General features: G+C 41.7%; 1 protein-coding gene across 2 annotated transcripts; it reads left to right on the plus strand.

Moving 5' to 3' along the window:
- Positions 1–1,769: 1,769 nt before the first annotated feature.
- On the plus strand, positions 1,770–9,778 carry SYNJ2BP (synaptojanin 2 binding protein). Of its 2 annotated transcripts, XM_005522533.3 has the most exons (4): positions 1,799–1,960; positions 5,819–5,955; positions 7,523–7,618; positions 9,112–9,778. In XM_005522533.3, exons 1-4 carry the CDS (start codon positions 1,894–1,896, stop codon positions 9,250–9,252), a joined length of 441 nt encoding a protein of 146 aa, XP_005522590.1. In that variant the 5' UTR covers positions 1,799–1,893; the 3' UTR covers positions 9,253–9,778. The 2 variants fall into 2 exon arrangements, with proteins under 2 accessions (XP_087914364.1, XP_005522590.1); XM_088058238.1 differs by lacking the exons at positions 7,523–7,618; positions 9,112–9,778 and adding an exon at positions 6,030–6,315 and having other exon boundaries at positions 1,770–1,960.
- The last annotated feature ends 17,352 nt before the right edge of the window (positions 9,779–27,130 follow it).

Genomic DNA, 27,130 nt, shown 5'->3' on the forward strand with positions numbered 1-27,130 from the left:
TATTAAGTCTTAGGTAGCAGTTAATATGTGGCAGGCCAGTCTTGATAGGTGAAGCCTGGAGCTGCCTAGGACTAAGTTACAATATACCCACATTTCTTGTTTGAAATCTCTTCCTGGCTAAAGAAAACTTTTAAAAGCACTTAATATTGCAGTTATCTCAAATCAAGATAAAATTGGTTTTGTTCTAAGCCAAGACTGTCATCTCTAAGATACATTAAATTGCTCCTAAGGAACGCCGTGTATCTTGAAGGAGTTTGCAAAGTACCTTGCCGCTGCTTGCTCACTTTCCTCCCACCCCTCCCAGTGGGAAGGAGATTCAGAAAGAAAAGGTAAACCTTGTGGGTTAAAACCATTTTAATAATTGAAACAACTAAAAATAATAACAACAACAACAATAATAATAATCACTGAGAGTAGAGAGTAACAGAACCCAAGAGAAACAAGTGATGCGCAGTACAATTGCTCACCACATGTGGCCTGATATCCAGCCTGTCCCAGAATGTGTTTGTCCCCCTTACAGATAACTTCCCCAGCTTATATACTGGACATGACATTCTGTGGTATGGAATATACCTTTGTCCAGTTTAGGTCACCTGTCCTGGCCATGCTCCCTCCCAGCTTTTGTGCATCTCCCCTCTGGCAAAGTATGAGACACTGAAAAGTCCTCAGCTTGGGGTGAATGCTACTTAGCAACAACAAAAAATGTCTATCACACAACTCATGGTTTTGCTCATCATTGCAAGTGTAATTGGACCTTGAATGCTTGTCTCCCACCTCTGAGGCAGGTGTTCTAACACTCAATTTAGCACTAAGCATTAATGTTGTAGCAGAGATCCAATGCCCAGGTTGTCTCTTGCTATCAAATTCAGGAATCCAAAAGTGCAGATAATCTTGGAATGAATGCAGTCAAAAACATCTGTTATCTTTACTGCAATACCAAACAAACAAAATGGCAGTGTGACAGTGAAGACTAGATAAGCTGATCCTCATTCACATCAGAGAAGTTCCTGCAGCATGTAGATGTGGCTGTCCTCATAGTGCCAAGCAGTCAGGTGGTTTGACTGAATCAGGCTTCTTCATTGTTCCCTTTTGTCATTTCTATATTGATGTACTTGTAGCATGTGCTGAAATGGATAAGGATAAATTTCTCCTTGCTATTTCCCAATAATATATTGGTTCAATAAACCCTGAGGTATGGAGTCCCATGTTCAAGTGGCTCTTCTGTTACATGGCAAGTTGAACTACTTTGCCCTTTATTGCTAAGTAATTGTAGAGTTCTGAGGAAATTTCTCAGATCCTCAAACCAAACACCTTCTTAAGGTCTTAGGACCTAGTTAAGCATTTCTTGCCCCAGCAGCAGCACGGTGGTTCTGTGCACCGTTTGTGTTTCTGAACCCAGATCACCCTATTGCACCGCAGGATAACTCGGCGTTGGCATGGATGCTGTCTCTGCTACCTGCCTGTATTGGGTTTTTGCTCCTGCCTAGCACGGTCTAATCTGTTTTTCAGTTTGCTATGAGGACAGTTAAAAGCGCTGGGAACAGGTCATATATACATCTCCCTTCTCTCCCACACCTACCCCAGACAACTATGGCCTACTCCTTAACTCTCCTAGGAAACCAGCTCCAGCCTGGGCAGCAAGGCAGGGCCAGGCACAGATGCCGCGCAGGGGCCTGGGGGAGGTGCAGGGGCCAGGAGGACGCTGTGCCGGCTTCCCCTGGGGCCGCTGTTCTTCCGCCTCTGCGGTGAGCGCCGGCGGCGGCTCCGGGCGCCGGTGGGAGCAGCCCCGTCCCGCGGGGACTACAACTCCCAGCGCTCCGCGGCGCGGCCCGGCGGCGGCCGAGGAGGCGAGAGCGGCTGCCCCGGGAGCCGAGTTCTCCTTCAGGCCGCAGCATGAACGGCAGCGTGGCGGGCAGCGGCTTCGTCGAGGAGATCATCAGCCTCACCCGCAGACCCTCAGGTAAGGCGGGGTCGGGCTCTCTACGCCGGGTCCGCGGCGGCTCCCGGGCAGGGGCAGCCGCGCCGAGGCCTGCGCAGCCCCGGGGAGGCCGCAGCGGAAGCGCGGGGTGGCAGCGGCCGTGGCGGGCAGCGGGGCGGCGGAGGGAGGGTCCCGGCAGCGAGGATAGAAACGCGGCGGCCAGAGGTGTCGGGCCCAGGGGCCTCCCCCTGGAAACAGCCGTGGCGGATACGCTGCTGCGGGAAAAGCTCGTGGCCTGCGTGAGGGAAAGCTGGCTCGGTCAGGGTCCGTACTGTGCGGGAGCTCCGGTAGAGGCTGGTGTCCCCGCGGACAGCTCGCCTCTGGTTTACCCTGGAAGTTGTCATCTCCGGTGGAGCTGTCGCTTCCAAGTGAGGCGGCAGCCCCTGAGCGCCCAGCCGCGTTGGATACCCTGTGTAAGGGACCATTTGAAAATCATGTGCCCGGGTTCTGTCCCCAGTACTGTCAGCTTGGCGTTCACTCTGCAGCGTACCTTGAGAGGCTTTGGGGTGGTGAGAGCGAGGAGCAGAGGCTGGAAGAGGGAATAGGGCACTTCTTGGAGCATTTTTAGGCTTTGCTTATCATGTTTCAGCCGCAGGTGTGCTCATGGAAACCTTGCATTTTTACAGGATTTATGGTGCCATTAAATCACACATTTAGAATTGAGGCAAGTTGGCACAAAATTTAGAGCTCTGGAGCAAAATCCTGGCTATTGAGAATGGCAGGCTCCAGGAGAGCTTTGGGATCTAGAGTTGTACTTTGGTGTATGAGGCTTTCTCTATAATCAAAAGGAGCAGGAACAAAAATGTGGCAGCCCTTCGGTTCCGCACAACTGCTGGGTGCTGCAGCCTTGTCTCCAGGGGCTCCCCACAAATCCCAGCACCCACCGTGTTTCCCTTCTCTGGGGTGGAGGTAGGTCCCATGCAAGGCTGGTGTTGGTCCTGGCCCTCATGTTGGTGGTCAGAACCCAAAGGGTGTCAGCCCAGGGAGCAGCCCTTTGCCTCCCCTGCTTGCTAGATCATGCCAGATTGGCCTGTGGTCTGAAAGCTGTGTAGCCCTGCCTGCATAGCCATGAGCTTAAGCTAATGAAGCTGTGCTTGTCAGGGAAAACTCTGCCAAATCAGGCTGGTTCTTATGGGAAGGCTGTTTCCATATATCTGGGGAGCTAAAATTTAAGCAAGAAGTAAGGGAATGTTAAAGGGCAGAGTTGAGAATGGTCTTGAATGTGACCACTGTGATTTCAGTTTCGATTACCATGAGGAGCATATGTCCAGCCATTGAGATGGGCTGTGCATCTTTAGATTTAGGATTTTTACTATGTTACTTGATTTGAAGGTCCTACAGCCCCTTACGGCCTTGATGCACTTACCATGTGAATTATTACTCATTTCTATGGAAGGAACAAAACACTTATCTGTGATGTACTGTAATCTCTTGGAGTTTTGACTGCAACTTTAAAAATAGGTCTGATGCTAAACATCTCTGGCAAAAGTTTGCATTGGTTGTGAATGTATTCCCAGTGGCAGGACAGTGTATATTTATCTCTTCAAATTCTGTTGTGTTTAGTCTCTCATTTCCTAATCCTGCCAGTCCTGGTTTTTGTTTTTTTTTTTTAAGGCGTTTTTGAGGGACTTTTTAGTTCAGAAAGGGTAAGTGAGGGAGGTCTGCAGCCTGAGGGGGGTCTGAAGTTTAGCCCAGAGCCTGCTTTTTAAAGCTCTGGTGTTCTGCTTCTGGTCCCTCGTAGACAAGAGATTTAGTGCTATGTGCTGTCTCCCCTTGCTCCTTTTCTTCCAGCTGTGCTGTGTCTCTTTCTGTGGCTGCATGAACTGGAAGGGAGAGAATAGCAAAGAGCTTGAGGTTTGATAGGGAAGATATTTTTAGGCAGAGTGGAAATCTGAGTGCTGGAAAGGAAAGACAGTGAAAAAGCCCTCTGAATACTTAACTTGGTCTAGCACAAGCTGCAGCCTCTTTGTCACGAAGATCTGCCTCTGCTGATGAAAGCTGTGACTCTTGATTATTCTTCCAGTTGTGGGTAAAATGTTGCAAAATACATATATTTTTATCTATCTATCTGTCTGTCTATCTATCTATCTATCTATGTATCTATCTATTTTAGGGGTTTTATATATGAGAGAGAATCAGTGTATTCTGAGATCCTGTTTCCTTCTTTCTGGCTTTTTAATAAGTGTTGATTAAACCTTTTACTTTCTGTAGTATTGATTTCCCCCTTTCCTAAGTTATAGACTTTATGGCAAATAATTTTTAGGAGTGTGGACTTTTAATTACTTTTCATTTTCTGTTGAAGGGTGTATTACTGTACACAACTGTCCCTTTTTGGAATAGATATTATTCTAGTTGATATGTCAGTATTTCTTCAATTTTCTCTCATTTTTTTTCCTCACTTGTCTGAAGCTGCCAGGAAGGAAAGGAAAAAAAAGATGTGGCAAAATTGCTGCTAATATTTCTTTACTTCCCAGCTGTAGATGCACACTTAAAATACCATGACTCATTTTGTAAATGCTTTGATCTCCTGTGACTAATTTAAAATGCTGCTTCCCAGCAGGAATAAGGTGGTTTTACTTTCATTTGAAACTCTCCTTCCCAAGGTTTCCAGTCCCAACTTTAAGAGAAAATAAGAAAGAAAACGAAAACAAATAAATCAGTCTGGCTGAACGTGGGCAGAACTTGCCCTCAGCTGTTCTTGACAATAACTTTTGGATGACTGGTTTATGTCAGAACAAAAAAGTTGGTTTTTTTTTTTTCCATTTACTTTGATTGTATATTTGATTTAATTTTTCTTTTTCCTTGGCTCTTCTTTCTTTTTCATTGTAGGCCTCTTAGGGAATCTTTCCTGTCCCTTGTCACGCATTTTTATTTGGAGAGAAACTTAGCTGCATGTACAGTGGGGAATGTGCTCTTGTAATCTCTGGGTTTCTGGACTTTAGATTCAATTTATTCTTCTGGGTTTCAATGAAACAAGAAGTGTTAACTTTAATCCAGAAGCTGGATCCAGCTAGATGTCTGTAACTGAGGCTTCCTTTAAAGAATAATACAAAATGGCAAAAACATAAAGTTGACATCAGTTCTAATAAATATGTGTATTCCTTTCTGTTTTGCACTAAATCTGCAAACTTTTTCTTTATTTCCTGTCATGTTTGAATTAATGAAACAGAACAAAGTGGTTGTGTACAATTTGAAGTAGCTTTGTGTAGCCTAATCGTATTCTTGGAGGCAAAGCACACTACACATCCAGCTCCTGAGAAGTGGAAGGGGAGCCCTCTGAGCTCTAGGTGCCCTCAAGCTGGTAGCACAGTTCTCCTTGCCTGTTTCCTCATCTGTAGACAGGGTCTAATGCTCCTTGCCTTTCCTTACCCTGTTTCCCAGCTCACAAAACACTTGTCAGAGGTGATTTCTTGTAGCTCAAAGGTAGTGATTTACTATAACCTCATGTGAAATGCAGAATACTTTAACTTGCTTTCATATTGTGCTGAAGAAGTATATTCCTGCTGAGGGCTGAATCAGCCTCTCAGAAATGACAGCATGCCCCTCAGTATTCCCCAGCACCCACTGGAACAGCTCACAGATGTTTTGTGTAATGAAACGTCTGGGGTCCTCAGGCATTTAGTGTCTCTCCTCTGCTTTCAAGACCAGTTTGATAAGAATAACTTTTCTAGACAATGGAAAGGTTGTTGGAAAGGATGATGCATATTTATGTGCTGTGACTTTTTGTATGGTGGAGACATCAAGACAATGTGGGAGGTTGCAGTCCCCAGCAAGCAAGACAGCAAGAATGTTTGAAGCTTTGAGCTTTTTCTCATCAGCTTTCTCTTTGGCTTACCTTAGGGTTGGGCTTCAACATTGTTGGTGGGACTGATCAGCAGTACATTGCCAATGACAACAGCATCTATGTCAGCTGGATCAAAAAGGATGGGGCAGCTTACCTTGATGGCCGATTACAAGAAGGAGATAAAATTTTAGCGGTAAGCCCTTTCTTCTGTTGTCCCCTGTGTTCTTGATCAGTGATGTGAAGTGAGAGGCAGGTTTTCCATCACAGGGCGTAGAGAAGAAGGATGTGGTGACTGAATCAGATGATCCCAAGCAAACTCCATGGAGGAGTTGTCTTGAGGATCTGGGGAGAGCTCTGAGCACTAGGGAGGTGAGTGCCTCTACACATGGGCTTATCTCTTCTGCCTTCTTGATTTGCCACAGCTCTGTGGTGCTGTGCTTTTGTTTCCTCTGTGACTTGCCTCTTTAAGGTTTTGGAATCCATCAGACCTTCCCTTGCTCACAATGGATTATCATTTATGCACGTGTAAATAAAAGTTTTCCCCCTCTTCAGTTTCCATTTTTGACTGGTAATCAATGATTTCTGATCCTTTTGCACAAGGGGATTTTTAAACTATAAAACTTCTGGGCTATAATATTCTTCTCTTCATTTCAGCTCCTCAAGAATAACATAGGCTGCTTCTCCTTTTAGAAAATCGTTTTCAAGTGTCTGATGTTCACACCCACTGGTTCTTCAGATAGCTGGCAATCATGCAACAAACAAGCTTTACAAAGTGGTGGGTGAAGAAGCAGCCTCTCCTAGTATTATACACAACCTTTTTGTACTCCCTAATTTTATTTTATATATATATATATATAAATATATATATTTATTTTAAATGTATATTTTTTTTTTTTTTTGCTTATTATGTTCCACATGTGATCTTTTTTTAGTGTCTATAGACTACCTTGCACTAATTGGAGCCTATTGGATCCAGAAAGAGATATTAAGTTAAACAGAGAATATTCTCTTCTTCCTTGCACTTGTTTGTTTCCCCAAACACACGTACTTGTGTTTGGGGTGTCTAAATATAGAGAAGGGAAGCACTGGACATGATCTTAGGGGATACAATTTGGGTTAATAGGGGTGAAAATGAAAAATTAGGATGAATTCACTCAGCAAACGAAATCAAGTGGGTTATAAAACCCTGTGCCATGATATATTATTTTAAATTAAGAAAAATTCTAACACTTGCAAGTGGATGCCAATAAGTATGTAAGTAAATTTTTTTTGGTTGGTTTTGCTACATCTGTGTGCTTATAGAAGTGTGTTTACAACACTCTCCCAAATAGAGACGTTTCAAAGGTACACCAGTAGAGGAAACAAGGGAAGAGACTCAAAATAATAATTTTGCTGCAGCTGCTCTTTTATGTTCATTAGCTGTCAGAATCACACCTTTGATTTGTTTCCAGTAAAGCAACAGCATTAGAAGCTGCTATTGACACAACTGTGGTCTTTTATTCTTATTTTGCTTCTGGGTAGTTTTTTTCAGTACCTCTATATTTTTGCTTGGAGTTTGTCATGTTCTGTCTCAACATATAAAAATAGATCATAATATTAATTAATTAATTAGGATCTTTATGATTATAGTATCATGCCCCAAATGCAGAATTTTGTGAAACATGAAGATTTTTATGTCTTATCCTTCCTATGTTAGCCTGCATCATTAAAAATTTGTTTTTTACCTTCAGCATCTGGTTCTCCTTTTCTTTTTTTGCTAGATCAATGGCAAAGACTTGAAGGATTTGCGGCACAAGGATGCTGTGGAACTGTTCAGGAATGCAGGCTATTACGTGTCTCTGAAAATTCAGCGCAGGGTATGTTTTGCCTGTTTCTTAGGGTTATTTCTGGCTCTGTTTAGACTGCTTTCTATGACTGGTGGCTATTTCATGATGAAGAAGAGTACTATGTCCAGGTGCTCAGTGTGATATGTGCATATAGAAATTCTGTTTTATCTATGACCTTCTCTCATTGCCTCAGCTGTAATTGTCTCTATATTACTTCATATTAGTGAAAAGGTGGGTTTGGAGATATCCCCAGGTCTTTGTTTTGCTGGAGTGTGTTGTGTTTGCTCACTGATCTCCATTCTCAGAGGTAAAGGTTTGTGTGTGAAGACAGAATCTCAAGTTGCCCGGTTTTATTTCAGTGGCCAACATCTTATTGGAGACAGAACTCCAGTTCTTCTTTTTTTAAAACTTCTGTTTTAGAGGCCATTACTCATGTTAGTGTTGAAATGTGTGTGCAGCCCAGCAGTACAAGACAGATGTTGAGGTGCTGGAGCGAGTCCAGAGAAGGGGAATAAAACAGGTGAAGGGTCTGCAGCACAAGTCTGAGGAGGAGCAGCTGAGGGAGCTGGGGGTGTTTAGCCTGGAGAAGAGGAAGCTCAAGGGAGACCTTATCACTCTCTACAACCACCTGGAAGGAGGCTGTAGCCAGGTGGGGGCTGGCCTCTTCTCCCAGGCAACAAGTGACAGCACAAATGGAGACTTCCTCAAGTTGCATAATGTTCAAAATTATTGAAGCGGAAGTTTAGATTGGGTGTTAGGAATTTCTTCATTGAAAAGGTTGTCAAGCAGTGGAACGGGCTGCTGAGGGAAGTGCTTGAGTCACTGTCCCTGAAGATATTTAAAAAATGTGCAGATGTGGCGCTTAGTTTAATGGTAAGCTTGGCAGTGCTGGGTTAGCAGTTGGACTTGGTAATCTAAGAGTTCTTTCCATCATAAATGATTTTACAATAATAGGAAATATGGACTACTGTAGTTTAAATATACTGGCACCATTTTAGATGTTAAAAGAGATGAACCCTTAATCTCCAGCTAGCGTGGAAGTTGACAAAAGAAACACTGATCTATCCAAAGCATGTTGGTGGGGAGAGGTGGCTTGAGATTCCTTTTCTACTCCCTTAACTAAGGAATAAGTCTTCTGGACCAGTGTATAAGGCAGATAAGAAAACCAGAGAGAAGTATTGATGTCTTTTTTCCTGGTAAAGAGAGCAGGAAATGGTGTGGTGGCAAGTGCATCAAGGGGTTACTGGGTACGTGTGTCATTTCTTCTGCTGTATGAGGTGTGTCCTGTTCCACTTGAGTCCTGGTTTAGAAAGTGGCAGAGAAACATGAGGGTGCCTGGCAGTGACTGTGTACCCTGCATTGAAGTTCAGTCCATTCTAAGCTGTTTTAACCCTCCTGTGTGTGGGGTCTGCAGGTACCTGGGGAAACTATTTTCAACATTGCTACAGAACCGCCTGGTCCAGACATAGAGCTGGGGGCTCTCTTGTTATGGGTTTTACATAAACAATTTTTTTTTCTTGTAGTTGCAGCCACAGAATGGCCCTGTGGGTCATCAAGGAGATGGAGAATCAGGTGGGCTTCCTCTGGCAGCCATTCTTGTGCCAGGCCTGGCGCTTGCTGCGACAGCAGTCTGGATCTTGCTGAGGTATCGACAGCGGATGTGAAGAGTTCGTGTCTGGGATATCACTGCGTACTTTACACAGCTATGATGTAATTTAAAGATAGAGAATCAACGATCTTGTCACAGACTGATGCCAAAAAGGATCATTGCCTATCATCAAAGTTGCTGCTGATGTTCGTATATATTGATTTTTTTGCAGGGCGGATAGAAGCAGAGAGGAAAAAGGGAAGGGAGAGGACTGTGTTTATGTAAAGAGTGGGATAGCTGTAGTTTTTGACAAATCTGAGGAGGTTTTGCCATCCTCCTCTGTTTTGCACCATGAACTTTCAAACACACTCATCTATTCCACATTTTAAGATCTAACTTTTGGTTAAAGGGAGTGGGAGTTGGGATGGTTTTAAATCAGAAACATTTTCTAGAGGCTTTGCCTTGTTTCCACAGAATTTTCTCTGGAATCTAATGAATTCTGTCTGAACCATGAATAAAGAGAAGCAATGCAAAGGGTATATTATTTTTTCCCATTGAAGTTTTGTTGGTTGTTGCTAAATAAATGCCTTAAATGTGGAAAATCTGATTTGTGATTTTGCAGGTAAAATCTTCATTATAGCTGCTGATTTAACAACAATATGCAGTATTGGTGAGGCATTTTGCCAGTTGTGGAAAGACAGAAGACATCCTGCTGCTAGAACAAGATTTTGATTGTCAAAATGATTGCTCATTTTTGGGTCAGGGTTGAAAGAGAAAGCTTTCCATAAAATGCTAGCATACTGGAGAGAGAAAAGCAGACAACTGAATCACAAGGATAAGTGGTAGCAAGAGATTTGGGCATGCTGAAGCTGCAGACGAGTCTTTAAATTAGTAGTGAAGCAATAGTTCTCCGTTCATCAGTCATTCAACCCACATCAAGTGGGTTGAAGTCTGCATCTCTCAGGTTTGAGGTCTGTTTTGGGGGTTATTTTTTGCACAGGGAATACTTCAGATAGTTTTCTGTAGCAGCTAACTTGCTCTCTGCAGTCAGGAGAATCTTAGGATGATTGAAAGGGAGAAGCTGAGAGCAGGCTGGGATTGTCCTGGCTTTTGCTTGTTTGTGAAGAGTTATATGTTGTTCAGGAGATAGGCTTTACCCTGGCTTAAAGCTAACAGCCTAGCAGGTAAAACCAGAGGGAATAGACCCTCCTCTGGAAAGTATATGGCTGAATTTACCTGCAGGGTCTCATCTCCTCACTGTGATTTGAATAGTTTTAAATGCCCCAGCTGATAGGAGCTCTGTGGGGTAAGACCTGTTTCTCTTGTCTCCAAAAAATCAATGTGTTTTGTTGTTTTTGAAAAGCAAAATGTATGGTCTGGTCTGTACGATGCCAAAGAAGAGATCACATATGCAATATATGTTTTCAAAGAAAAACTGATGTCGTGGTGCTTTACTTATCTCTATTCTCTATTATTCTCATAGGACACTGCTGATGTATTTGAAATTATGTTTGATCAGGGCTGGGTTCATGCTGTCTGCTGGAGATAGAGGTGGTTATGCTGTTGAACATGGCATTCCTAATCACCTTGGAGTTTCAGAGCACTTGGATCACATGAAATCTTGCTTTGGCCTATGGACTGCTCTAGTGTAAGGAGAAGTTGAAACAGGAGGAATTTTGCTCCTATGTTCTATGGGGACTTTGGGAACATTATTGATGTTGACTGGCCTGGGCTAAGGCATGCAGTGACTTGCCTTGGCCTGCAAACCAGTTGTGCCTGATAGCAGAAGGGCTGCTGTGTAGATAGATCTTTGCAGATACATCATGAACCAGCTTGTTTGTCACCTGCTCTGAAGATTTGGCTGTGGAGTCCATGTGCAACACATGTGTGTATTAAGATGGATGATTAGAAATTGCTGCTCTTGTATCACAGCCTTCAGAGTGAAGATGCAGACATCAAGAAAATGGCCTATCTTGTTAGACTTTGCCTGAGTTGAGTTTCTGTGATGAGAAGGAGTATGTGGAACAGGCTAGGAGGATGAGAATCTGTGGAAGGTAATGGTTAGTTTTAGTCATTGCCTGTTGAAGTAAGAAAGTAAAACATTTGGGATTTTTTGTTTATTTAACCTTTCAGCTTTGGGACTTGGATACTGTTCAGACATGGTTGCCATTTATATTGCAGGCAGTTCATTAGGGAGGGGGAGGGTTATATCCGGTGCTCAGATAATTGACGTGGCTTATTAAAAAGGAAAAGGCCCTTCTGGTGCATAGTGTTCTCAATTATTGAACTGCCACTCAGTAGCTTTTTCAGAAATCTGGGTAGTAGTTTCTACTCAGGATTCAAACCATCCAGTCGAAAAGTGAGCTACACCTTTGTGTACCTGCCTGGTACACAATCCCATTTCTAATCCCTAGCCACATTTTGTCCCATTTATTGACAAAACCCAAGGGGAAAATACCTCAGCCCCAACTCTCCTGTGAACTATGGCTCATACTACTTTCAGCAACTGGACTGTCTTACCTAACCTTTCCATGTTTTCCAAAGTATTTTCCACCGTGTATTTTCTGAAGCCTTGAGTTTCATCTTTGCACTAGATGCTGTATATACATTTTCTGTCGTTGTAGAAGAAGCAAATTTTAAAAAATCTAATGAGGACAGCTTGTAAATACAAGTGATCAGAGAGAGTTTTACCTTTTGTTACAACTTAAATCTCTAGTTTTTTTTAAAAAATGTTGAAATCCTGAAGACAAACAAAAAGCATTCTAGTACTTTGTTTTGTTTAAGAACTCATTTACCGTTAATACTGAGGGCAACTGAAACTCTTAAATGCTCATGTTTCTCTCCTATTCTCATTTATTCCCTCAAATGTATTGTGAACGTGCTGAAAATGGATTTTCGGGTCCATAATTTAAAGACTAGTTTGACTAAGTAAGTCTAGTTTGACTTTCTGTATATTCTAGGCTTTTGTGCCTCAGTCTTCAGAATTTTATGTGCTAGTATTTTACTAGGGCATAACAGTGAGAAAGAGCAGCCAAACTTGATCTGAAGATTGGTAGATGCACTAACTTCTGGCACTTTTTAATTAACACAAACTAGAAAGGAATGTGTGGGAGGGAGAGGTGTCTTTCTTTCAGTTTGCCTTTAGGTTCCAACAACTGGTTTGTTAGGTTATTCAGTGCTGGATTAAAGAGGCCTTTAATAACTGATAGTCCCTCCCTTTGAGGGGATTTATGTGTTGTAATTGCCTTACCTCTCCCATTATTTTTAAGAAATGAAGCCAACTGAGCCCTTTCAGATTCTCTGTGTAGGGTACTTTATCTCTTTTAGTACTTTTTGTGGTTCTGTGTACCCTTTACAGTTTCTGTATTGCTTTGGAAAATCCAGACACTCCAACCACATGGGAGTCCCACTGTTGACCATGCCAATGCTCCATACTAGGAGTTCTTAATACCATCTTTGTCTGCAAACTTTAATTATTTTTTTTAAGATACAGGTAAGTACAGAACACATTTAAGTCAGCTCTCAAGAGCTTGTTTTTTATTAACTAGCTTTTATAAGTCTCTTAGGAGTAGCATACACCTTTGTCCTTCTTCACGTGCTGCCTGAAGTGCCCCAAGGAATCTGTAAAAAAACACCCTTGAGGGGTAACTTCTCCTAGTTAATAGGTCAAAAGAGGGATTCTATTTGGTCATAGTGTGACACTAGAAACAAGTGTTAAGTGCTTGTATATTCCAGCTTCTGAATCCTTGTCCATACCCAATGTGGCCTGCCTGGTGTGGGGGAAGGTGTCTGACTTGGTATTTTGCTGAATGACTGCACCCCCTGTTTGCATTGGCTGTGCACTGACCAGCCAAGATTACTGTCTCTCTCTACAGCCTTGTCTGCTGTATTATTTACCAGCCCACTCTCATTAGCAGTACTGGTTTTGTCTTCTGCTAGATCATCAGCAAAAATAGTGAATGGAGTTTGGTACAGGGGCAACTTCTCCCATGGTTATGAGTATTCAGTAGCTGTGCGCACCTCCTGATTTTTGGATTCTTTGTCTGTTTGTTTAATTTGGATTCTTTGTTTGTCTGATGCATTTTTATAGTGTATGGCATTGATTTTTAAAAAATACATGTATTATTTTTTTCAGCATGTTGCATAGTACTAAGATTGTGTCTGAGTGGTGAGTAAACTTCATCTGTTCTCTTGCTGGCAGAAGCTGATACAAGGGTAAGAATTAGGTGAGCTTTATGAGCCAGTCGTTTTCCCTATCCTCTTTCCTACTTTGTTGATGTGGGCTTTACTTATGGAAATTATTTTTCTCTACTTATGTTGAAGGAAAGAACAGATAACTTATTAATGGGACAGTGTCCCCCAGGCTGGGGGCCCAAAGGTAGGCTTAAACAAAGAATTCTGAAGGAGGGCCTTGACTATACCCTTGTCCTCAGGGTTTGTCTCATGACACTTGAGGCAGACTCATGCTACATCCATGCTGCCATGCGTGGTACATGGCATCTCTTTAGCTCTGCAGAGGTGCAACTGAGGAAGACTTCAGGCCTTTCAAATCTTCCTTCAAGACAGGGCCACATGCTATGAGAACATGCACAATGAAGAGCAGTGTTGAGCAGACTCAAAACAGCTTTCCTTGTCATATTTGACAGCTTTTGTCCTTGCTGGTGCAGCTGTAATTGATCATGGGCAAACTTCACTGCAGAGTGACTGGATACCTGGCTGCCTTGACTAAGGTAAGACCTTAGTCTTACCAACTTCCCTAGGCTGAAACTCTTAGTAAGGAAGAGTAAGTGTGATGTTTATACAGGGTAATTATTCAAAGCAGTGTGTGAGTGATGGCAGATTGTTCACCAAGCTGGTATGTTTGTGTCCAAGTCTTCCAGCCATGTTTCCATTTGGTAAAGTTCTCTTTCCTCTCATCTCCCTTTACTGCCTCTCAGCAGCCTAGCATTTGTGCCTGGCTTGCATTTGTTTGCTACGACACAAAAGCAATTGTTACAGAAAAATTGCTTTTTCTCTGTGTCAGCAAGTACTGATACTTGTTAATTCCACTGTGTTCTCTCAGTTGCTTTGAGCAATTGGATTTTGTGTCACTTACTCATTTTCTCTTCCATTTGGAACATGAAGGTTGGCACTTAATTCTCACTGCCCTTGTTCTGTCTGGTTTGTCAAGTGTTGGAAGACAGATCACCAGAACAGGAAGCATGAGCATGTGTGTGAGGCAGGGGAGGCTGTACAGTTAGAGCAGTAAGAGATGCTGGTCAACACTGAACTGAGCCCAAAGAAGCCCTAAGAGCTTTGCTCCATGGATGTGGAGGCTAGAAGGAAATACCTTGCTAAGTATCAATATCTTAAGCAGGGTAGTTTGGTTTCTACAGCAGTAACAGCTGGATTTCAGTTTAGGGAATGCTTCTGAAGACCTGTGTTGATGTCATGACAGCTCACAGTTTCAGGCCTGCCCTTTTTTGTCTTTACCACATGTCTGTCTTACCTTTCCAAGTTCCTGATCATGGTGGTGCTGGGAAAATGATGTTTGCAGCTGTTAGAGCTTGGCAGTTGACATTAGACCTGTATTGCATTTCCTGCTATGGGTTGGATGTGCAGGATAGACAGGTCTTAGAGCTAACCAGCCAGATGACTGTATCCAGCACTTGGGGAAAGGCAGCAGAAGCATGTCATTCTTCTGCTGGGACAGACTATTCCCAGGGAAAGCAGGGAGAAAGAAAGTTCAGCAAAGGCAAGCAGAGTTTCAGAAAGAAAGCTGGTTTTGTGCTGGAGAGCAGGGTTATCTGTAGATATGTGGCTAGCATCTCTGGGAAAAGCTTTTTTGGGGAAATTTGAAGTGGGTGAAAAAAACAGGGCTGAAGAAAACCTGTTTGTCCTTGTTCATAGTGAGTCTGTGAGGAAAGTGTACTCCTAAAGAAAAGAAAATCAGATCTAAAAGAAATGATGGCTTAACCTGGTTCAGTAGGATTGCTGGGGCTGGGAGGGGGAGGTCAGGGAACACAGCTGGGGCTGGCTGATTAGAGTCAGAGTTTTCTGGGAACGCAGAAGTAGCAGTGTAAGGCATAAACTGCTCTTTTTTTCACCTTTGACAACAGCTGCCTACTTCAGCTACCCTAACTAGCAATAAGTGCTTGATGAACCACAGAGCTACTCTGGATGTTAATAGCACAAATAGACTAGAACCTGTTTGCCTGAATCACTGGAAATTTATGGTTCACAGTTTTCAAGACAGATTGCTGATATTAATTGAAAAACATCAAGTTGTTAAACAGGAAATAGTCTAAGTTAGATGATTCTGTGGTTATTAACATTCATTCATGCAGGAAAAGGCCTGGATCCTTAAGGATGTTTTTTAAATGTAGAAAATTTGAGATATTAGCAATCTGGTGTAAAGTTGTTAGTATAGAAATTCCCAGGGGAACTAGAGACTGTATGAAAGAATTACTTGCTTAATTAGTGAGATATTTGCTGTCTCACTTAAGTACATAGCCTGTATGGGAGTCCAGATGCAATACATGAAATAGTGAATTTACAGTTACCCCAGATGGTCTTTTGCACTCATTGCTCCTCAGTGTGTTTTAGTAAACTTATAGATCACTGAAATAATAAAAAAGAATAAGAAAGGGGATAAAATAATTGTAATAGTTAAGGCTTCTTTCACCTCCTTATTTTTAAATATAGCAAATATGTACAAAGTTTCAGAATATGGTTCAGAAATTTAGTTATTAAAGGTGAGTAGTAATCCGTGATTATATGGATGTTTTTCTTCTTTCATTGTGTAAATAATACATTTCAAAAGGGGCTTTAGTGAGTGTCAAGACTTCATGCAGTTCTGCATATGGTCCTTCACAGACTGTTGTCAGGTGAGGCACAAAAAGGTGTGCTGGTCACACATTCTGACAGTAGAGATAGTGCCTTGGGCTGTAAAATGTTCTTAGACATGGGAAGCATGCACATATCTGTGGCTTTGCCATGTTGGGGTTGCATGAGAAGGGAGCAGAAATGAAGTAAAGCCAGAAAAGGCACAGAAACAAGGAGTGAGACACACTGCAGAAACAAAACTCCTTGGTCCCTTCATCCCAATCCCTGCATCCTTGTGGGCCTTTCAGTTTCCAGCTGAGCTGTCACATGTCATATGTCTGAATTATGGCAGGAGTGCCACAAAAAGCCAGCTTGTCTGTCAGGCCAGCACTTGAAGATCACAATTCTGCACGAAAATGTCAGTCTGGAGTCCTTTTTTCTTAAATTGCTTGAATTATTTCCCTAGCAGTGATTCCATTTTTGCCAATTAGCTATAAACCATTGGGGACCACTGTGTAGGTCAAGGATATGGTCAAGGAATCTGATCAAATTGTTAATTTTCTTCTAATATTAACTAGAAGAGAGTGAATCTGTACTGAAGTTGCACAATGCAGTGTTTTATGGGCTTCAATGCATTTTGCTCAGAGATTGAAAAAGGATGTTAGATGTTCTTGCATGGACATTTAGACATGCTGGGATGAGGAGGATAAAGCCTTCTTCGTTCTGTATTCAAGTTCTCCCTGCTTTTCAAGCTTTAATTAATCTTTCCTTGAACTGCTGGTATGTCCCATTTTCGCTACTGAATTTGTTCATAGTCCATAAATACTTCCAAAAATCCTGAACAGGAGGTGTAAGAGCACTGTTCAGCTGAATATGTGGTTCTGAAGCTGTGGTATGAAGCTGGAAAATAAACCAAACACAATCCTGCACATGGACTTGTGTGGCTGTGGTTATAAAACAAGAAAACTTGTTCAAAATGCTGCTTCAGAGAAAGCACTGTGCTACTGCTGTCTCTAAATGCTGTTTCAGATGCTGGTGTCAGAACATGTATGGCTGCTGTACAAGATGAACAGTACAGTATGGAGATGTGGGCTGGTGTGAAAGGCCCTAATTACAGAAGATGGGCTGGAGAGGGAGAAAGGTTTGGATAACCCTGAGAATTCAACAGTTGTTGCTAAAGGACAAGGTTTGTTCTTCTGTCGGTACCTTGGAAGCATCTGTGCTGGTTCTTTGCAAAGCAGGTGCTACTTGCTCAAAATGTAGCATATTTTTTTGCATAAGGCCTTGATTTTGAAGCAGTTAAAATTAAAGGGATTTATTCTCAAAGCCTTCAACTGAAATAGATTTTAACAGTCATGACATTTAACATTTTAGAGGCGAGATTGTAGGCTGCCCTTTAACAAGTGTTTTTTAACAAAACCATTTCTGATGTGGAGCCAAACAGCAGAAGATACAGAGGTTGAACATCTAGCATTGAGAAAGAACCCCCAGTGTTAAGCTGGTGTTCCCACCATGATTCCCCTGGCAGTGGGGAGAGGTGGGAGGAGAAGGAGGATGGCAGATTGTTGTCAAATGGCTGTTACTTGTCAAATGATGATCTATTTTAAAAGCAACAAAATGGAAGCTGTGGGACAGGGATGAGTTAGCATGAGGGAAATCCAAGTGTGCTGCATTTTGATTCAGAGAGAAACTCAAATTGCTTGATGTCCCTTTTAAAGGTATTCCATACATCTCCCATATGGATTAACTCTTAAGGTGCTGAAAGTAGAATGCTTGCTTTGTGAAACCAGCAGTGATGGCATATTTCTGTCATTTAACAATTGTCCAGGTAAATGCTTTGCAGTGCATAGCTGCTTTAGTACTAATACTTTCCGTGAGAGTGCTTGATACATTTAATCTATCTGAACATAGCTTGAAGTGTGTAGCAAAGTATGGATGAAAATAATGCAATAATAATGTATAAATACAGAAATTACTCATCTGTACTGTCAGTGCCTGTTGAAGATACAATCACTGAGCATTAGTGATTTGTTAGCAATTCTTGACACATTCATTTGGTGGCAATATCAAATTAGTGCAATGTTCTTATTCTGTTATCTAAGTACACATTGGTGGTTGTTGTTTTATAGGGAGGGGTCAGACAAATGTTCCTGCAAGCTGGGAAGCCCGAATGCTAAGAAGAATGTGGAGCAAAGAAAATGAGAGTTTTGTGCAGATGGTGAAAGGGATGAGTCAGACTCAGATGTGCTAATAGCTGTTATTGATGCAGGAACTCTTTCTCAAACAGTTGTTAGTATGGTTTAAGTTTATCATTTGGGGGCCTGTGTGTTTATCCCCAGGCTTTACCAACACAGACTGTTCAAGAGCTGACACTCATAGCCACTTGTTCACAGCTGCTTGCACACATGGCTGCATGGAGATCTCCAGCAAGATGATCTATGCCAGAATCAGGAACTGGCTGTACTGTTTTCCCTTGGCTGAGAGGATACATATCAGTTATTGAAATAACCTTAAAATGTCAAGAAGAGGGTAGAGAATAGAGCTTTAATATTTCATCCAGCACATCTTTAGCTTTAAAAACCATAATAAGTGGCACACTAGAAGTATCTAGTTACATACAGCAGGAGGAAATTCTGCCCATAAGGGAGCTATCTGTGTCAGAGAGAGGATGTTCTTGCTTTCACTTCTTTCACTGCCTAAACAGTTCCCCACTTTTAGAAGAGGCTGCATTGATTGTGCTTCTTTCAGGATGATATTAATGAATATTTGCATGGTAGGGACAATTCCAAACAAGGAAACTGTCCAAATGTCATACAAATTCAAATATGCATTTTGTTTGGAGTGGAGACAATGCAATAGCTCTCTAAACGATAGTTCACAGGCGCCAACTATTTTCTAGGAATCTGGTCTTTATCCAAATCCCTGCTGTTTCTTGATTTGCAGACCTGTTCAAGTCCTGTCCTCTGTCTGAATAGAAGAAATCTTCACACAGATAACTTTGCCTCTGGTCAGCTATTGCAAAATGTGCCTCAGATGGTTATAGGAACTTGGGGAAAGGCACAACTACCCAATAACAATGAAGATCTGCTCTCAAGTGGAAAGAGATTTGACTGTGACCCATAACAACTGTGTCTGGCCAAAAGTCCTGCTACAATAGCAGCCTTAGAATACTGAAGTCATGTAAGAGTCATCAATATGAAATACATATTTAGGTGCTCTTTTGCCCATTAGTAGCACAACCTATAAAAACACACTATGAAGATCTAGAGCTTCTGATGTCTTCTAGGCAAGAATGTGGCTTCATAGGACAAGACAAACTGTATTTTAGTACCCCTTTCATGAAACTCTGTTTTTCTGACTGTGGAGGTGTAAATTTTTATCTGAAATGAAAATGAAATTTGGCTTCTAGCTTTTCTACCAGGGAAATGCTGAAGCATTTGGCTTCCCAAATGGTTCTTTATTATAATCCTTGCTATTGACAGTATAAAACTGCTTTGCATTCTCTGGATATTAATGAGAAAGCCTTATCAAACCTCTTCGATATTTGAAAAATTTTTCAGCAGGGAGAGCTAGTGGTTGAACTAGATAGGTGATACTCTCTGCTAGACTAGAGGCACAGCAGAAGGGAAAATTAAGTCACTAACTAGAAAACCTGTTAAGATATTTTTATATTTTAAGCTTGTCAGGTAAAATGTATCACTTCCCTGTATAAAATTTACATAATGATATCAGTTAAAATATTGTTATTTTTATTTTACTGCTGGTCTTCTCCTCCATTTCACATATTTTAACAAAATACATCCAAGTGTTAAAAGTTGATGGAGTCTGCTGTTGACCTTCTGTCATTGAGGGAAAATTGTTCATTTATTCCCCTTTTTCTGCCCTCAGTCATGGGTCAGAATAATCAAATTTTACTTCTTGCAACTCAAATAAAAATTATTCATTACTGCACCATGAGGAACTTCACTAGATACCTCTGAAAAATAGGAGTTGTTCCCTCATTCTTTCCTGATAAATGTTTTATTAATAAAATCAAAGATTTACAATAGAGGATGCTTTTCCTTTGTACCATAATCCTGCAGGGTGTCTTCAGGATTCTGCTTTCTAGGAGCCATTCAGCTGATCTATTTAGAAAGTGAGCAAGGTCTAACTTGCCCAGATTATTATCGGAACCTTTTGAAATTAGGTAAAGCAAGCTCGTTATCCAGTTCTCTGGAAGAATTGCTGCTCTTAATAAGGCTGCATGTTTTAACTGTGTATCTAGTCACTTAAAAGTTCAAAATCTAGGCCTCACCCTTTGCTGCACACACTCCAAATCCCTTTGGGTTGTTAATACTAAAGAGCATGATAATAGAATTAGGAGTCTTTGATGTTACCTTCTAATTTAAAAACAAACAAACAAACAACTATTTAAGGTCTTTTTCTCATCTAGTACAGCAGGCAGTGTTTGTGCTTCCTCCTTGTCTCTTTCAAGGAGTTACCCAGATCTCACCCCAACACTCCCTCCCTGAATTGTTCTTCAATATCTGCTTATTCTGTCAGGTTTTTCCTTTCTTCTCCTACTGTCATGGTTCTTGTGATGTTTCTTCTAACTCATCTCTCACTCTCCTGCAGCTCTGTATGTGCAGCCCTCTACCAAAAGCAATGTAAGCCCTAGCCCCTTTTTGAGAGTGCCTGAGTGACCCCAGAAATGCCTTTGTTTTGGACAGTGATGTATGTTCATGTTTGGAGTGCAGACTGCTAAACTCTTTCAGAGAGCATATTAAATAATTCCTAGCTTTTCTTCTAGTTTCAAAATGTACTATGTTGATTATGACAGATTCTTACCTGTGTTATCAAACTTCAAGTCAACTAAACTTCCTCACATGGAGATAGGCTTCAGGGTGCTGATGTGGCTGGTGATGTGTCATTGAATGCAAAGATTGTTCCAAAGAGAGCTTCAGTCTCTCCTCCTGCAGGTGAGCTCTGGGTAGAGTCTTGTTGTTTTGCTCCTCCATGAACTTCAAGTTTTCCTGTTCCTTCACCACTGAAATTTATTGGAAATGAAAGTAAGATTCTTTCTGCTTACAGTTCTCCAGATTGCTTCCTGTGCCTTTTTGTAACTATACAGTGTTTTCTATGCTCCTGTACTCCAGAGCAGAAACTGATCTTAGGAGATGGTATGATTTTTGGTTGAGGTGCCAATTGAAAGCTGTACTAACTCTCTAGTCTTTTTGCTGATACTTTGCAGGTCAGAAGAATGCCAGCCCAAAAGGCTGCCTCTGGAAGGAGTTTCTCCTTAAGGGACTCAGCTGGGAAGCTGTCAGTGCTCAGCTCATTGAAGAGTCATGGACTGGGTTGTGCCTCCCACAAACACTGAAGCTGTACAGTGGTCAGAGCCAGTCCTTTAAAGATGATAGCACTGAGAAAGACTCAGGAAGGAGTGATCTATTAGTATTGCAGTGAAGCAAGTGGAAGATCTCCCAACAGGTAGTGAATTGTTTTCTGGGACAATTTAATAAAGCTATACTGACCCTATAGTGTTGAGTGAGTAATACATGTATCCCTTAGAGGCAGTTATCTTATTTCTGTGGAGAACCATGTAATTAGTGGTGTTTTAACAGCTGCTTTCCATTTCCATGTTGTTCACCCTTGTATCTTGTTCAGAACTGAAGATCACTTAAAGATATTGGCAGATAAGGTTCTTTTATGCACAAAATGTCCTTTCCTTTCCTAGGCTTTATCTTTCCCTCTTTCAAGCATCAACTGTTTTGATGTTTTGCTTCTGACAGGAAGGTCAGAGGCAAATAAGCAGCTGGCAGTCTTCCTAATGGGCAGAAACATAGGCTGGAATCCCTCCTGAATTTAACAGCACCATGGTAGAGCTGCAGTAGCATTGCTAACAGTGGCATGGAGTGCATCGCAGGGTAGCTGGATTTAATGAGGTGAGATACTGCTCATGCTAAACCTTCTGCCAAAGCTGAACACTGATGCATGCAGATGCAGAAAACATAGTTTAAGGTTTTAGAACGGCTTTCCCTATTTATTTGTTTTTCAGAACAAAATGATAGAACATGGTTTGGGCTGCAAAAGGTGGTCTGACTTAGTTGCTTACTTGTTGATTCTGGCCTACTTCAGGAAGAGAAAAAGAGGAACATTGTGGTTGCCTCTCTTAATCTGGCTTTAATGCAATGCCCTTCTTTTAGCCTTGCAGGTTTTCCACAAATGAGAGGAAGTGTCTGTGTGGGGAAGTAGGTTTGACAACTATGGAATTAAATACTGATGTTCCAGGGTTTAATTTCCAGTCTATTTGTATTTAATCCCCACTGCTATTGGTTGGTGTCTTTTGTTGGACCCTTACTCTGCAGACTGTTTTTCTATTAACATACATCTATTATGTTTGGATCCATACATTTTTGGCTGCTGAGAATTTCCTTAGCTCAGATAGTTCCCAGTTATAGGATTAAAAAAAGGTAATTTTACAATCAATTTGCCAATAAAGTGACAGTGTTTGGTAGTTTACCTTTATCTGACCACATATATAAATTATGCAGATTTACCAGGTCCAGTGTGACAGATTCATTCTTGATGTGTTTGAAAGGCTGAATGTCCATAGATGTCTGTGAATGGAGGTGAATACATATTTCAGATCTCTTACTCTCTTGAACTTTGATTGAAATGTCAATCTGGACTCCATTGCTTGGCATCATCTGCTTATTAACTTGAAATGAATCCAGAGTTTAAACACTCTCCATGCTTCAGGGCAGTTCAAATTTGAATTTCAAGGAGGAAGGAGGATTTGGAGGTAGACAGGAGGAAAGCCAGTGGGGTTCCCTAATTACTAAAAGTATTTTAATTAAGTGGAGTAGAGCTACAGAAATTTGATAATGAGTTCCTCTTCAGACTGTTGTTGTCTCTTTGGAAATACCTATACTGGTAGTGCTTCCTTCTCACAGCACCACAGTTGTGAGAGCCACTTTATCCTGTCATTTTTGATGGAAGTTAAACAGGAGTGATAGTATTTCAAGGCTGTCACTTCTGGCTGACAACTGCTTCATCTCCATTTTCATGCACTCAGCTTTATGTTTCTAAGCATCCCCTGCAGAGGTACATCTTAAATATCTGGACTTCTGCATGCTGGTATTATATATGAACTACCTACAAAACCCACGTGTTTGAGAGCTATTCAAAAGTCAACATTTAGACATGTAAGGTATGAGCATGTGTGTCTGGGTCTGTGTTTGGTGGCAGACTTTGGATTTAATCCTAAAATACCATCCAGGTTGCAGCTATAAACACAACTGCTGTAAGCAGCAGTGGGTATGGCCAGCTCAGCGTGTGTCGAGCTGTATATGATGGCAAGTGTCAATAGAACAGCTCTTCTAGAGTCACTACTGTAACTTTTAGTGCTGGGGCATCCCAGAATACTGCCACTGCTGCCTCTTGCACTGAGATGCTAAAAGCCTTTCTTTGACCCCTGCTAGCTTCTACTCCTGGGATCTCTTATTCCTCTCCTAGGATGGAATGGCCATCCAATGCTGATGACACCTGCGGTCCTTGGATCTTGGTACCCAGCCATCTAGAGCAAAAGGAATTGGAGCCATTTCAGCACTCTGGGGTTGGAAGGGTGGAGGAAGCAGGGCCTGGGCTGCCTGTTACCATGTGGCAGTGAAGAAGTAATGAATTAATTTTCTGTGGTGCTCTGAGCAGGAAGTCCCTTTTAAAGTGTAATTAATTTTAAGCCAAAGTGCTTTCAAAAACAAAAATCCTAGAAAAAGGAATCATTTAACTACACAAAGCAAAATTAATTTGGCACATTGAATAACATGTTAATAAGCATCTTTAAAACAGATGATGGTTTTAATGTGATTTATTTTTCAGTTCTGTGGAGACAGCTGATGAATTATATATGGTTATGGCACTTATGAATTGCAAGTCTCCTCATGACTGAAGGCAAATGTCAAAGGCACCATGTGTTGGAAAAAGACATTTTGTTTGGCAGGTAGGCTTATTCAGGAGGCAGGCTTCTGTTTTATACATACTCTGCATTGCTCAGTTGGGTGTACCCATCCTGTAGCTGTCTCGTGTGGCTGAATGCCTCCTCCTCATTTAGGTAAATAGCATTTTCTAGGATAATGGAGAAGGAAGAAAGAATCAGTGATTCCTTTCTCTGGCACTCTTCTAGTAAGCAGTAAGCAGAACATATCTATCACCTCTGCAATTTGGAGGTGCAATGTGAGCTGGGTTAGAACTGAGTTGCCATAAGGAAAAATGTTTATGGCCATGTCCTCTCCTCTTGCTGGGTTTGTCTCCCTGCCTGAGTAGGAGCAGGTTTCTCCCACCAATGCTCAGAGCTCTGGCCTGGCCTTTTTCCAGCAAACAGAAACATTCTGACATTCAGGCTAAGCAAAGGACATCTGATGATAAGCTTATTTCTCCTGATCTTCCAGGGCTTCTCTGAGAAAGGCAAAAGCTTTCCTAGAAGATTTGGCTCTGAAATGGCTCCCTGTAGAGTTTTCATCTGGTCTCTTTTAACCTCTCACTTCTGTCAGTGCAGAGAGCTTATTCTGGGGATAAATCTAACGTCCTCGGTGCTGACTTTTGAGAGTGGAGTGAAGTGTCCCCCCCTCTACTTCTGAGCTGCAACAGCTCCAGTCTGCAAACTTTGCTCAAAAGTGGGTGCTATTCTTCCCATGCAGTGTCTGTGTGAATGTGAGCTGGTTCAAGGGGAAATAGGAAGATGATTGAAACAGCATCATGTTTGCAGCACTGATAGTGGAGCACCCTCCAGGAGGTATGTTGTATCCATCAGAAACCCAAACCAGAATGTTTCTTGTTGAGCCTATGCATGTTCTCTCTTCACCTGAGAAACTAAAGTAACTCAGTGAGACTGGGAGATTCCAGGTATAAGGACCATCATAACTTTAAGACCTGTGTATTGCAAGTGTTTTACTGACTCTGCAGGAAGGAGAAAAGTGTGGTTTGGGCCAGCATGCTGGAAGGACAGCATTGGTATGAATGAGAGCAAAGGTATTAATTTCTTATAGATTGACCTGAACAAGTCAGACACTGGATAGGGTATGACCCTTGTTGAGTAAATCTAAATATGAGATTACCAAAGAATTTTGACTCTATAACTGTTCCAGTAGAACACACATCAAGGAAAAGTAGAGCTGCAAGGTGTGGTAAGCACCTGTACAAGTATTGTCCCTAGCAGTCCCAAGTGGTTGGAGATGCCATTGTGCGCATGTGAAGCATGCCTCTGATAGCTGCCCCTTGTTTTCCATAGCTCTCTATTTTGTCTCTTTCTCCTAAATCCTCATCTCTTGCCTACCTGCTCTACTTACAGCCACTGACTGCCATTTCTGTGCTGTCGTGGTCCTTAGCCAGCCTCTGTAAACTTGGGAACTCTGCTGGATGGTGGTTTTGAGCTATTTCCACTTTCTGTTTTTAACTGTTTCCTATTTGCTTCTTTCTGGATACTGCCTCCCTCACAGATTCTAGAGCTGTGATGATGTAAACAGGGCAATTTACAGGGAGCTCTTCAGATTACATTCTGTTGTGATTCTTTAGTTCCTACAGAAATGATTGATTCCCTCTTGCATTGTAGTCCCAGGGAGGTAGGCTTATCTTTCACCGGGGATGAGTGTTGGAGTAAAGTAAGTACAAGGGAGATGGGGACATAGCCCTGATGAAACTGCTGTTGGAATGGAAAGTAGGGTTATTTCTCTGCTGTTACACACCCTATGGATATCTGAAAGACCTCACACGTGAGAGTCTCCTTTCTGTTAGCAGTGGGTTTCATAGATGGATAGTACAGGTGTTCTGAGTTGACACAAGTGTACTTGGCAGTAACACAGCTGAACTGGACCAAAGGATATTGTTGACTGTCCCTCAGCTGCTGGGGTCAGGTTGCATTTCTGGGTTGGATAAGTTTAACTGAGTGGCAGGGACAGGAGATGCCACTAAGCAGATTTAAAGAAATTTCATTCAAACCTACAGTTTTTAGAATCTAGCATCTGAATTTCTCTTCTCATACCAGGTACAAAGGATATGATTAACATAGAGATTTCAAAAGCAGTGCACTTCAATATAATGGAAAACACTGACCTGTATCTGATTCCATTTGGGATCTCTCTAACAGCTGCAGATGAGGCCAAGCTGAATTCCGTCAGCATAGCAAGATTTCAAGAGCCCCTCTGGAGTATGGCCAGAATACAAAATACAGCCAACAGCCCTGCATTATTAGCATGATGTCTCTCTGAGTGGGTGATGTGGGTGTGTGTGACTTGGTAGCTAAAGGGAGAGTTGTTCTGCTTGAATTTCTAAGGATTAATTCATTGAGGCCTTAATGCTTGGTGAAGTTAGGATGCTTTTAATCTGGGGAAGGAGAAATGTTGATCTCCTGCTGGAATTCCATTTTGCAACGAGTTGCGAGTTTTTCTACTGCTATGTGTTTTTAGTAAAAACTGTCTTTTTCATCCAAAAGGCTGGTTGTTTGGGATCCTGTCCTTGTTTGTTTGTTCTCCTTTTCCAGGAAATGTTTTATTCTCATGCAGTCTCAGTGGGATTTACCAAAAGAAGCAAATTCCTTTCTTCTCCATATTCCAGGGAGACACTCAGGGCAATGAGCAAAGGAATTCTAGCAAAGTATTATATAGAGAATAACAGTGAACTGAACTCTAGGCAAATGTTTGTTATTTGTATATATACATATGATTCTATGTGTCCATATGATTCTATATGTACATGTGGATATACATCTATTTGCATATATATTTCAAGAAAGCCTGAGTACCTTTGTGGAAAAATGTCCTTGCCAGTATTTTTAGTTTCATTAGACTTTGCTTTTCCATTCTAATAATCCATGTTCCTTTGGGGATAATAAAACTCTATACCTGTAACTTAACCCTTCAGTTAGTTTCAGCTTCTATGTTGTATTAAACCCATTCATTGACTGACTGCCCTATTCCTCATTCTCTGGTGATATGTCTGACCTATTATTCTGAATCCTTGTGTTCAGAAATTGGTACAGTCTCTGCCATCCCAGAGGGGCCTCCAGAGCATTTCAGATGGTAATTTTAAGACAGGATGGGGGAGGCCTGATGAATCTTAATCACATGTTTCTCCTTCATTACCCTCTACCACCCATTTCAGCATATCTTCACATT

The sequence above is a fragment of the Pseudopodoces humilis genome, chromosome 7 (genome assembly GCF_049639895.1).
Source record: "Pseudopodoces humilis isolate 2021_Gansu_Grassland_sample_001 chromosome 7, ASM4963989v1, whole genome shotgun sequence".
Lineage (NCBI taxonomy): Eukaryota > Metazoa > Chordata > Aves > Passeriformes > Paridae > Pseudopodoces > Pseudopodoces humilis.

What these genes read in the sequence shown, in the direction of transcription:
- SYNJ2BP (XM_005522533.3), top strand. Translation starts at nt 1,894, where the DNA reads ATGAACGGCAGCGTGGCGGGCAGCGGCTTCGTCGAGGAGATCATCAGC. An exon ending in CCTCACCCGCAGACCCTCAG is followed by an intron (nt 1,961 to 5,818) that starts GTAAGGCGGGGT and finishes GGCTTACCTTAG; the next exon opens with GGTTGGGCTTCAACATTGTT. An exon ending in CTCTGAAAATTCAGCGCAGG is followed by an intron (nt 7,619 to 9,111) that starts GTATGTTTTGCC and finishes TTTTTCTTGTAG; the next exon opens with TTGCAGCCACAGAATGGCCC.